Raw genomic sequence first — 12,203 nt, 5'->3', positions numbered from 1 at the left:
ATCCATATAGTAGGCAGAGTGATTGTCCCCAACATCAAAATGTCAAGTTACCTCCACATCCTTCCTGCATAAAACCGGGCAGTGCTTCTTGGGAGTGTGCTCTAAAGCCTGATGTGGCTCCCATGCCCTGCAGCTATGTCCTTCCTCCTGCCTTCTCTGCTCCATCTACAGGGCCCTTCCTCTTCCTTGGCCCCCTTCCGAGTGCTCAGCCTACTGTCCTATGTTCCAGAAAATTCTTCCCTGCCACCGCTATTCTCCTGATTCAGGTATAGTTGGTCCTTTACCCAGTTGCTCCCTTCCCGGCCTTTACAACCATCTCATTACTTATTTGCTGGGTGACTTTCCCCCCATTACAGGTTAAGTCCCTGTTTGGGTCACTACATTCACAGGTCTGTGAACCCCTAGAGGGCAGGGATCTGTCTGTGGTCCCCAGGGCTGGCCACACTGTGGAGCCATGGCAGGTGCCCCGAAAGATTTGTGGGCAGGAGGAAGAGAGGGAAGTCATTAGCGCCCAAGTGCAGAGGGATCTCTTAGATCACTTTCTTTGAGGTAGCCGGGACCTGAGGACACTGCAGGGAAGGCTGACAGGAAGGTGGGTGGGGGCTGCTGCTGACTCGAGCCAGTCCCAGAATCAAGGCTGCCCTGGCTCCCTCGTCCACACACGTGGGGAAGGGGCGGACTCTGGACCAGTGTTCCCAGGACAGTCCTCCTCCAGTTCACAGGGGAGAAGCCAGCCTTCCCTTGACCTTGCAGGATAGGAGAGAATTGTCACTGCCGCCACCAGCTACCTTTTTATTGTCTCTTGTCCCCCTCCTTCTGCCCTCCTGGCACTGCCCAGAGAGCACATACAATCCTCACACACCCTGCATTTGTGCTCACAGAGAGCCACGGAGTCTTCTCCAGCAAGAAACGTGTTCCCACCTTCCAGATCCACTGAAGACCGTGGGTTTTCCAACCCTGCTGCACCTGACCCAGCTCCACCGAGGCCCCACGTAGGTTGGTGACGCTGCCAGCCATCCACTGGTGTGCGTGGAAGAAAACAGCATAGCCTGTCCTGGTTTATTAGCTCGTCTTTTTAATATTTTTATTGTATATGAATATCATGATGCACACACATTAGTACAAGTAATTCACAAATACAGTTCGATAGTAATACACAAAGACTGAGGTATGCACTAAACATTATTTCTATTACAGGGGTGCAAGCAAGCAGGCCTGGAGATCCGTGGAGCAGGGTGGGTCTACAGCGAGTGAAACTGGGCAGGGCCCACGACCAAGCCCGGGAGGGCTGGTAGCCACCCAGAGCAGGGAGGCACTGCTCAGCTGTGCCACGTTAGGACGCAGGCCTAGGACCACTGGATGTTCTGGATTCTAAAGAGAAAGCAGACATTTTTATTTTATGTGAAATCTCCCAGTTTTAAATATTGGCACGTAATGAAATACAGTGAAGAACAAACAGCCTGGGGACTAAATACGACACTGGGCTGGTGGCCTGAAGGTGCACCAATCTGTGATCTCTGCCTGCCACACCCTCCTCGCCTCTATCATCTCACTGAATCCCTGTAACAACCCTGTGGTCTGAGGGAACTTGAGCCTCAACATGATGAGACCCTGGCTGCTTTGCTTAATGTGACTTTTCTGTGGCTGTTTAGTCCGTGGTGGTGACACATACCTTGACCCTCTGAGACTGAGAGGCAGGAACGAGTTTGTTCTCAGCACACCCCTCAATGGGAAAAAGTTCTTCAGCTTCTAGACTACTGTGAACTATAGGAGAAGGCAACAGGCTGGGGAGAGGGGCCAACTGTCCTCACGATTTCTGGGGACACCAAGGAGCTTGCACCAGGCTAGAAAGAGGGTGTTAACGCCATCGGGGGACAAAACTGGCACAAGGACTGAGAGAAGGAGAAGAGACGCTGGCATCAGGTCAGTGTACTGACACACAACACTACTAATATTCACTGGGTATTTAACCACCTGCCAGAGAGTGCTCTAAATCTGCCCTCGATTACCTCACATTCACCTTGGACGTGGGTTCCTTTAATATATCCCCATTACACAGATGAGGAAACTGAGGAAAATAACATGCCAAAGGTCACAAAAGCTAGTGGGAGTCTTCACCCAGGTGCTCTGAAACCAGAGCCCAGGTTTTGATCTCTAATCTACCTTGTCTGACACCCCAAGGCCACAGGATGGGCACAGGGATTCTGGAAGCCTCCATTCAACCTGTCATTACATGTGAAGGGGGCACTTAGAGAAAAAAACTATACTATGCCAGTTAAATCCATGGAGCAACGTAAATGGGGCTGTAGCTTTTTCATTAGATTAGGGAAACCTCCTAAAGACAGGATACCAACTTATTTTAACTGTTACCACCTTACCCCTGTGTGCAGTGCCTGGGACTCAGCCCTGGGCTTTCACTTAGGTTTACCTCAGTGAAGGGAAAGGGCTATTCTCCCTAAGTCATTTCTCTTTTAGTCTCTCTTTCCTGTGGGGATAGAAGGTAGAGAGAATTGGAAAAGATGGGTTTCAAGTCAAGGCTGCGTAACTTAAAAAAAAATTAAAAAAGAATTTCTGATTTCAAACTCTTTATAGAAGCTTTGTCCAACAGGACTTTCTATAATCATGAAAATGTTGTAGATCTGTGCTGTCCGATACAGTCATCACTAGCCACACGTGGCTGTTAAGCGCTCGAAACATGGCTAGGACAACTGAGGAACTGAATTTTTAATTAAAATTAAAACAGAATTTAAATTTAAGTAGCCACAGCTGGGTAGTGGCCAAGGCTGCACAGCACAGTGAGGAACTGGGACAGATGTCTCTAAGGCCTGTCTCTCCTCAGATGACTGAGTCCACTCTAGAGTCTCCAAAAAGGCTTGGGAAAGAGGAAAGTAGGTCACGTTTTGTCACACGCTGGGCTCATCTCTGTCACCTTCCTTGGCCCTTGGTGGCTGACTGGCTCACAGAAAAAAAAAAAAAAAATCCAAGTGGAAAAGGTTTTTTTTTTTTTGGGGGGGGGCGAATTCTTGTTTTATACCAAATCAGACTACAACACTGTGTCATTTTAAACACTTAAAAATTCCTGGGCTCCCTTCCCTAGCTGTTTACCACTGGGACCCAGGTGCTGCGATCTAAGATCCAAGAGAAGTCTACACTTGCCCAAGCCCGCGACAAGGTTGAAGAAGAAAAGCCAACGGTAGATTCTTCTCCTCCACCTCAGACCTGTGCTCCTTCTACGGTTTTGCTTCTAAAAGCTGACCTCTGAGTTCTGAAATGATGTCTGTGAGATCGAATGGCAGAGGCATCAAAGGATCATCCTTCTCCCAGTAGGGCCGACATTCTGGCTTCTGATCTACGGGCAAAGTTCGGGCAATCCGACACTGGCACCTGGAAGAGGAAGAATAGGCAGTTAGCTCATGGGAGGAAATGCCTGGAAGACGCACGCCCACAGAAACCCGAGTGACACGGGCGGATGCTTCAAAAACCATCCTCTGTGCTGAAGGTCGTGGTGACGACAGGAACAGGTGAGCTTGCAGGGCAGAAAGCAGGTGGTTCTAGGAAGGAAGCATCGTTCTGTACAGTGCTGGGGTTTCCTTTTTTTTTTTTCCTTTGCAATTCCCAGATCTGTTATTATCTCGAGTGGCTTTGTAGAAGCCAATCATTGGGGAAATTCAGTTACTCTGCCTTTAAAATGGTGAATTATTTTTTCATTATCTCAACTGTTATTTAAAGTGTGTGATTAAGCCATTATCAGATTTGAATGTTTGCGGGATTTCGATGTATTACTAGATTACTGGGAAAGATTAAATTGAATTTACTGCATTAAAACATCCAAGAATAGATTAAACAATATTACAGACCAGGATTGACTCTGGAGATCCTGGAGATTTACAAGTGTCCCAGCTTGCTGTGCTCAGAAAAAGGCACTGCAAGGAGAGACCGATTTATAAGGATATATGCAAATAGAGGTTAATAATAATTTCCTCTGATGAAGAGGTGGGGAAAACTTCCACAAAATTAAATTAAGAGGCTAGCAAGAGTTAGTCCCTAAGGAAAAACTTAAATCACCGTTTTTATTAAATGGATTATTCATCGATAGTGGAGAAATTAATTATCAGATGCAGCTAAATTATAGCCTCATAGGAAAAAATTAGGGCAACTTCATCACACCTTGGCTGGCATCTACTCACAGAGAGGGCAGCTTAGTTAAAAAGTGGTCTGGGAGAGCTCAGTGGCTTTAGCTTTATTCACCTGAAAAAGGAAGATGAGAAGGGAACAAATTGCAACCAGGAATGAGTAATTTCTCGAAGCTCCTGGAGCACAGGCCGTGGAAGTGGGGGCTGCAAACACAAATGCCCTGAGTACACTTGGAAGAGGCACTGAGGTGCCGCCCTCCTCCCCCGCTCCCTCTGCATCTTTCTCTAAATCAATTAAAAAGTGGTCGGACCGACTCTTTGTCTTTCCACTGTGTAGGAATGACCCTGGAGAGATCAAAGGATGGAATATCCCAGCCCCATTTCCAAGCCTGATGGGAGAGGAGGCTCCTTCTTCTCTGGGGAATTATTAATGGTGAAGGAATACCCACGGGAAAACATACTTCAACTTTACACCTATTTTCGAATGTGGTTAATTGCTATACCGGCATCCCCTGCACTCAATCCGCTGTACATTACACGTAACATTCCAATATATCTTCAGCTCTCCGCATCAGGCCGTGATAATAGCGTCTGTTAACATGCGCTAAGTACTATTATGTAGCACATCACTTCATAAATAATAAGATTAGCTGACCTCGGGACCCCAAGAAGAGTAATGTGTTTAAATGTTCTCATTATTTATTTAAAACAAGAATTAAAGCAACAGAAGCTGCTTTTGACAATCCTCTTAGCATAAATATTAAACTGTTTGCTCTGATAAGCCACGCACCGTGCTGAAGAACAGAGGGTGGGTTCTGCGGACCACTGAATAATGGGTGGTTGAGGCGGTGCCGCTCGCTGCCGCGATGCTGAGGTACATCTCTGTGGTTCTAGAGACAGTCTCTAAACCACTTGAAAGGGACGAAGGGGAAATTAATATTCAAGGCAAGCTGCAACTAATTACAAAGGGACGCTGCAAAGCTTTTTAAATTGTGCTTTCTCTCTGCCTTGGAATCCTCAAGTAATGCTCAATTTGCTGGGTAGGGAAAGTTATTCCAAATCGAGCATTTCAATCTCACAGAAGATAAATTATCCGTGCGCACATTATCCCAGCTGGCAGATTAAAGGGCTATGATAAGTGTCGATCCACCTAGAATATCATAAGGTTTGTAAAAAGTCAATAGAGATGCTTTTTCACCTGTCAAATGGGTTTTGCCTCCTCACTTTGGGAAAGTGCATTAAAAATACTAAAACCTGCTGCAGGGCCTGCCTGTGCTGTGTTGTACGAGCTCCCGGGCCCACTGGCTTTTCTGTTGGGCAAAGCTGTGGCACAGTTTCCTGCCCCGACAGGCTAGGAGTTGTATGTATTCATTGCTCCACCTGGGCTGGGAGTTGAGCCCTTTTCAGAAATCTCAAGGTTGCTTTAAAATTCTTCCTTAATGCCCAGTGCTCCCTTGTCAGTTTCTAATAGTGACTCGGCCCAGCAGAAGGTGTTTTTTTTTGGAGGTGATATATTTACATATGAGAACGGACAGGCACTCCGACTCAAATTATATTGCCTGACCCAGCATCATGCCAGATAGTGGAATTGCAAAAGAAAATGTTGAGAATTACTTGAGGGCATTTCCCCTTTGAGGTTTTACTTCTCTTGCTCCCGTCATTCGTTCTGTTTTCTTGGACCTCAGTTTCTGAAGCAGCGCAGTGGTTAAGGGTGTGTTCTCTGGACTCCCGGCACTGTGACGTCCCAGGGCAGGCCACCTTGGGCAGGTTTATTTACCCCTTATGGATGGGGTTGATGTGAAGATTACATGAATTAATACAGAGAAAGTCGATCGCTACCTGGCACATAGCACGTGCTCAAAAAATATTCAACATCATCTCTATTGTTCTTTGACAGTGAGGACCTGTGACAGGTAAGAGATGCCACCAAGAGAGTCGCGAGGACACCTGGGCGTCTCCTTCCTGCACACCAGCCAGGGTGGGGCTGAGGCCCAGATGGATCCTCCCGGAGAAAGCACTAGAGATACTGGGGCAGCGGTTCCTGGCCTGCCTCAAAGTGAGCCTACAGCTGACTCCTCTCACATGGTGACATTCCAGGACCCGGAGGCGTATGTGTTCCGTTGCTACAACTTTCCAGGGACAGGCTAAACTGTTGAGATTCAGAAGGGATCAGCAGTTGTTCCTGAAGCCCTGGGATTAATAAAAGGCACTGCTGTCTGACCTTCTAAATGGTGGTTGTTTGAGATGATTTGACATTTGCACCACGTACTCTGTAGTCCCCTGCAACATAAACAGGCCCCAAGCCGTCTCAAGAAATGTTTAAGGAATACTGATTGTGGTGGACAGTTGTTGTCTTGTATCTAGTCCCACAACTCCCATCAGCTGGATTCTGATTTTCCTGTGGGGAAGCCATCCACTCCCCATGCTCTGTGACTCAGTTTGGGTGGGACTGGCGCTACGACTACAGCCAGGAGTCTTGACTGGCTCTCGCTAGTCAGCACCACACACTCTTCAAGCCAAGGGTGGGGGGGGGTCATGTGACCCAGTCTGTAATAAAATCAAGAGTTACTCAGAGGACTGTTACAGAAGCTACTAGAAAAGACTTTGATTCTCTCCTGGTCTGTGGACTATGAGGATGTGCAGCATGGAGCTACCGGGCAACCCTCACCTGGAGCGGCATCTGGGTAGAAAAGCGTGAGAACACTGGTGTTGGGTTTTGGTTCAAATAATATTTCTGTTTGGGACAAACTTCTCAGAAAACAAGGACAATATTACTGCCATCCATACTGGCCTTTGCATGAAATTAAGCCTGTTTTTATGACTAGAGATTAAAAAAGATTCTTTAACTCAGCATCATTCCCAAGTCCTGCATGAATCCCTCTAAACTGTAAGAAAGTTTCCCCTTTCAATCTTGTTCTCTCTAATCCTATTCTAAGGGAAAATTCTACTTTTTAATGCACCATAGGTTAGCAAATAACCTGGATCTATTTATCTCTCTCTTTCTTTCTCTCTCACTCCTAAATTAACATTATTTAGACTGAAAAGAACTCTATAACCACCCTCTAAAATCCTCTGCTACTTAGGAATAGTTCTCCCGGAATGACTTAGTGACATAACAGGAAGCAACTGACAGGTGTCACACTGGCTGGCAGTTAGCAGACTGCGCAGAGGTCCCCAACCCGCAAGGTGTAACTCAGATAGGGCCTCACTGCCCGCTGATTTCCCCCAGGGCTGCACTTACATTCGGATAGTCAGGATTGCAGCTACATTAGTGAACAGTGGCCGCCATGCTGAAATTAACCACTTTAGCTAAAGTGTGTGTTAATTATGGGTATGCAAGCAGTCAATAAAAGGTTAATGCAAAAGTCAAAGGATAAATTTCTTCCCTTATTGCATCACTTCACAGACTAAATGACTAACATTATACTTTGTGTTTTTAATCAATAGGTTTTACAGTAATGTGCCGGCCATTGATTTTAAGAAAACATATACGGTCTTCTTCCTTGTCCCTAAATTTTGCAACAAATAAAGAAGGACAGGTAATATTTCCATTACTCTCGATGAAATGATCATAACAGATTTCAGGAGAAATGGTTTCTGCTAAAACATTCATCAGGAGGAGCAATCACACACAGAAATGAGAACGCAATGGAGAGGTGCGCAGCCTTACCCGCACTGGCCACTGAAGGGGGCGGAGAAAGGAAACCCTGCGAGAGACCTCCCTAATTGGAAAGAGCAATTCCTGATTAAAATAACAATTGCAGTTTGTGCCTGTTAAGTGTCCCAGAGAATTCTGATACACAGCAGTTTTGTCCTTTTATAACAACCTGGGATAAATGGCAGAGGGAAGCGGTGGATCCCTATTTTGACTGAGGCTGCTCCACTGCTGAGGAGGGAGCCAGGGCCCGGGCAGACTCCTGGACATCTGCCTGGCCATCCGTTTTACTACATTCCATCTTTTTTATGGATTTCCATTTGGATTAGAGTGGATCCTATCCATCGACTACTTAGCCATTCTTGTCAAATTTAGATACTCAGGATGTTCTCAACCATTTCAGGAGTAGGAAAGAAGCAAATGCTGTTTTCTAGTTTCTAGAAGGACTATTACTATGGCAGATAAGTGAGAAGGCATTTTTCTTCTTTTTTCACTCAAATGACTTTAATGTTTTTTACAGCACAAACATCTGTAGTCTATAGAAATAAAAGATACACGTTCAGCTTCTAAGTGCATAAACTATCTCTAATTATATTCACCAGGTGACCTTAAGAAAAACATCTCAACCTCTTGGTTTGCTCAACTATAATACTGAAGTTAATGCTTTTGTGCTTCACTGGGTTGTACAATGATAGAATCAAATGATGTATATAAAAGCCCTCTAAAATATGAAAAGTACCACATACATGTATAATTATGGCTCAATATCCCTCTTCTTATATGTTACCAGTCCTATTTTAAAAACATAGCTGATCATTATGCAACATTGGCCAGAGGGCTTGTTCCACTCATAAATAAAAATGAAAGAAATCACACTTCTAAAGACTACAGCCGTTTAACAGCCTCATCAGAAAATACCCAACGACTAAAAACGTGTTCAGTTCTTCAAGTCACAGCTTCCTTCTGGAATTCTACTTCACAATAAGGAGCTGACAGTCACTCGGGCTAATGTTAAACAGGGGTCCACTGGGTTTCAGCCACCTCATAATGGATTCCCTCAAACAATATAAGCCAGTATTGACGGACAGAGGCCTCGGGGAGGAAACACCAGTGTGACATGGAATCCACTAACCTGCTCGAATCAGCATGAATAAAGTGGGAGATGGAGATGGAAAGTGTCAGCAACCCCCTCACCGGCCTTCTGCTTTGGAGGGAGTGTGAGATCACACAGGACCCTAATGTTCTCTGCTAGCTTGGTGACCTTGGGGCCATGATGTCAAAGCATCTTGCCACATGAGCGATTCCACTGTTAAAGGTAAGGATTGCCCATGTAACATGGTACATAAATCCCTGGGAGTACTCGGTGCTCAAATCGAAGGGATTTTCGTGTATGATTTTGGCACCCAGGATGGCTCCCTTAAATGCTATGTTTAAAATCCAACCTTGTGTATCTGGCAACCCCACTGTAGTGTCTTTCATATTCCCTTACGCTTTGCCTCTGATCTGTTTTAGTCAGCGATAAAAAGAGTAGGTGGTCCAGTTCATAAGAATCTTCTACTCAACATTCTAAATGCTTTGAAAAGAGAAAAATAAGTTAATGAGTTTACAACCTGCTTTCTTGGACTTTTGTTACTGCTGTCATGGCATCGTGGGCAACTTTAGAAATAAATAGCCACCTTGTCCTACTTACGTGGCCTGCTCTGCCCGAAGGGGCTGTGTGACATCGGCTTGCCAACTTCGTGTAACTTGGTTTACGAGCCCTAGAATCACTGAGTAAAACCCAGTCTTAAATGGGTTTCCACAAAGGAACTTCAGCTTCTCTGAAAGGCTTTTACCCCCCTGCCTGTGTACCACATGTTTACGTTTCCAGATCAGTAAAGTCAGCACATGTCAGAGAGTGAGGAAAAGCCACACTTTTCTCCAGGGTTGAGCTTTTTTTTAACATTTCAGGTTCAATATACCTTTTTAGCAGGTAGTGTTTTTCAAGTGTGACCCCTTGAGAAGCTGGGCTTGACTTAACTTCTAGCTGTGTACAACTCTCCTTCGGGGAAGAAGCGGGAAGTCTAACGTAAGACAGCCAGCTCAGGTGCTGGACAGGTGCTCTGATGCCGACTGAGCAACAAATGCTTCTGAACACCAAGGACAAGCTGCTGAGCCACGTGGATAACCATCGGTTTCTGAGAAAACTTTATCCCATCAGCATGGATAACTGTGCTGCCCGGATCTCGGTGAGACAATGAGCATATTCTAGAGTAGGGACTGTGGGTCCCCACCGCTCTGCTCACTGGGAGAAGGCGACAGTGTAGGCGACACCCAGCTGCTCCACATGGCGTCTGTTGTGTGCCATTTGTCTGGAACTTGAAGGGCTTTCTCTGTGCGTGGTTTTCATGGTTCCCAATTCTTCCCCTCAGCGCTTGTATGACCTACACTTTCTCTGACACATAATATTAGAAATGCCATATAATCCAATAACCATGGCTGTCACTGCTAAGAGCTCTCCTGGCCTATGGCAAACACTCTACCAAAGAAGGTGACCCGGGTGAGGCATAAAGATGTTCAGACAGGACCCCCAGGAGGTCAGGAGATGAAGAAACAAGAACTGCGAGAGCCTCTTGCTGGTGTGGACGTCAGAGGCACTTTGGAGTCAGGGAATGGTTCAAAGCCATCCCAAGTCTTTCTTCCGGGGTTCCAGGGGTGCTGTGCCCTCCCCAACCCATGTGGTTACACTGTGTGATCCTCACGGCGTCCCCTCACTCCTATTCCTCTGAAAACTGTCCCTGCAAGTTTAACAGAGACTTTTGTTGACATGGGAGATAGTATATAGACACTCCATGTCATGCTTGTGCCCCTCCAATGACATCTCCTCTCAGACCAAAGGCATAGTAATAATGTGAATAAAATCATTAAGAAGTGACAGGCCCTGTATACATCTGTCTTCAAAATGGAAACTGAGGCCCAGAAGATTAGCTAAGATTTCATAGCCACAAAGGGAAGAAGTTGGGATTGGAAGGCAAAATGATCTGATTCCAACTCTCAAGCTCTTTTGTGTTATTCCCAAACACAGACATCAAAGGAATCATTTTGGGCCCTTGTTAAAAATGGAGTTTCCCAGAGGCACCTAGCTCCAAGTCAGACTCTCCAGTAGAGGGTTCTGGGAACCTTGATTTTCATAAGTGACTCTTAGGATCAGGCCAGTGTGTGAATACACTGCACCATATTAACCTGCCACAAAGAACCACAGAGATGCAAAGGTGGACAGGGTAGGGGGATGTCCAGGAGGGACTAACATTACAGTCATATCCATTTCAGAGGAAACTAGATTCTGGACTGGCTCTTGCAGACCTACAAGTTGGCCCCCAGAGCAACCGGTGACTTTCTGGGGTCCTGCACATAGATCTCTGCAAATCCTCCCCCCTACTTCAGGGACTCCGGCAGGCCCTTGGAAGCACTTAATATGTGAGACTGCTTGGCCCACCACTGGGGTGTAAACCCAGAAGGTAGAGGGTTGGGAATAATTTTATCCCCAGGTTCATTTGTCGGCTTGTCAATTACATAATGATAGTGATGAATGGGCTACCTTGACAGCTGAACATTTAGGAGCTGCTGACCTTTGATCTCTGGTCACATGATAGGGTCACCTGAAACTTGCATGACTTCTACCTGCTCAAGGGTAACAATATAAAGGTCAAATGGGCTGGACGATTATATGGATCAGGTCGGAGGCAGCTTGGTTAGAAGCTTTAGGAGAGGCCGGGTTGAGTTCCCCAGCACACAAAGATATGGAACCACTGCAGAAATGTGCTCAACAAAAGATATACAATTTCAAAGCAGTCTAGAGTGGCTTTCCTTGCAAGGGAATAGAATGAACTCATTATTTTTAAAGGGCAACAATGAAAACAAACACTTTGGAAGAAAATGTATTCTGCCCAGTGCCTCAGCCATTGGGAGGGAAGGCGTACAGACCTATGACTTAATGAGTGATATTAATGCTGTACCTGCAACGTGGCAGAAGGTCCAATTTGATGCAATTACTGGAACAAAATCCCCACTGGGTAGTATCAAGCCCTCCTTTCAGCCATAGAATACCGTCTCTCTGCTGTCCTCTGTCAGCACAGAACCCCACAAAGGACCATGATTGAAAAAAGATAACCCTTTCCAAATCTCATGACTTCCCTGTTGCTTGAAACTTAAGTAAGTTTGCATGGGACAGTCTCAAACTTCAGAAAGATTCCAGAATAATTTATGATTAGAAATTTAAGGCAGCTGTGATTTCTTTAGATGCACTACAGCATCAAAAAAAAAAAAATTCTTCTTGCAAATCTATTTGACTATTGGTTAAATTCCATTTACTCAGGATCAGATAGATAATAGCAGTCACTAAGTAGTGCATACAATTATGAAAATAAAATCTAAAA

The 12,203-nt window shown here is 45.5% G+C and overlaps 1 protein-coding gene across 3 annotated transcripts in view; it reads right to left on the bottom strand.

Moving 5' to 3' along the window:
• Window positions 1-1,055: 1,055 nt before the first annotated feature.
• FTO (FTO alpha-ketoglutarate dependent dioxygenase) overlaps window positions 1,056-12,203 on the bottom strand; it is a 413,048-nt gene continuing 401,900 nt past the window's right edge. For 2 of the 3 annotated variants that reach the window (XM_053601915.1, XM_053601925.1), the window contains 2 exons: window positions 3,257-3,384; window positions 1,056-1,371 (listed from right to left, as the gene is read on the bottom strand). In XM_053601915.1, the coding sequence (XP_053457890.1) occupies window positions 1,334-1,371; window positions 3,257-3,384 (166 nt within the window). In that variant the 3' untranslated portion in view covers window positions 1,056-1,333. The other variant, XM_053601932.1, reaches the window with a different exon arrangement.

This window comes from Nycticebus coucang, chromosome 2, assembly GCF_027406575.1.
Source record: "Nycticebus coucang isolate mNycCou1 chromosome 2, mNycCou1.pri, whole genome shotgun sequence".
NCBI classification, from domain to species: Eukaryota; Metazoa; Chordata; class Mammalia; order Primates; family Lorisidae; genus Nycticebus; species Nycticebus coucang.
Note: the sequence above shows the minus strand (reverse complement) of the source record. Positions and strands in the feature narration are given on the sequence as shown.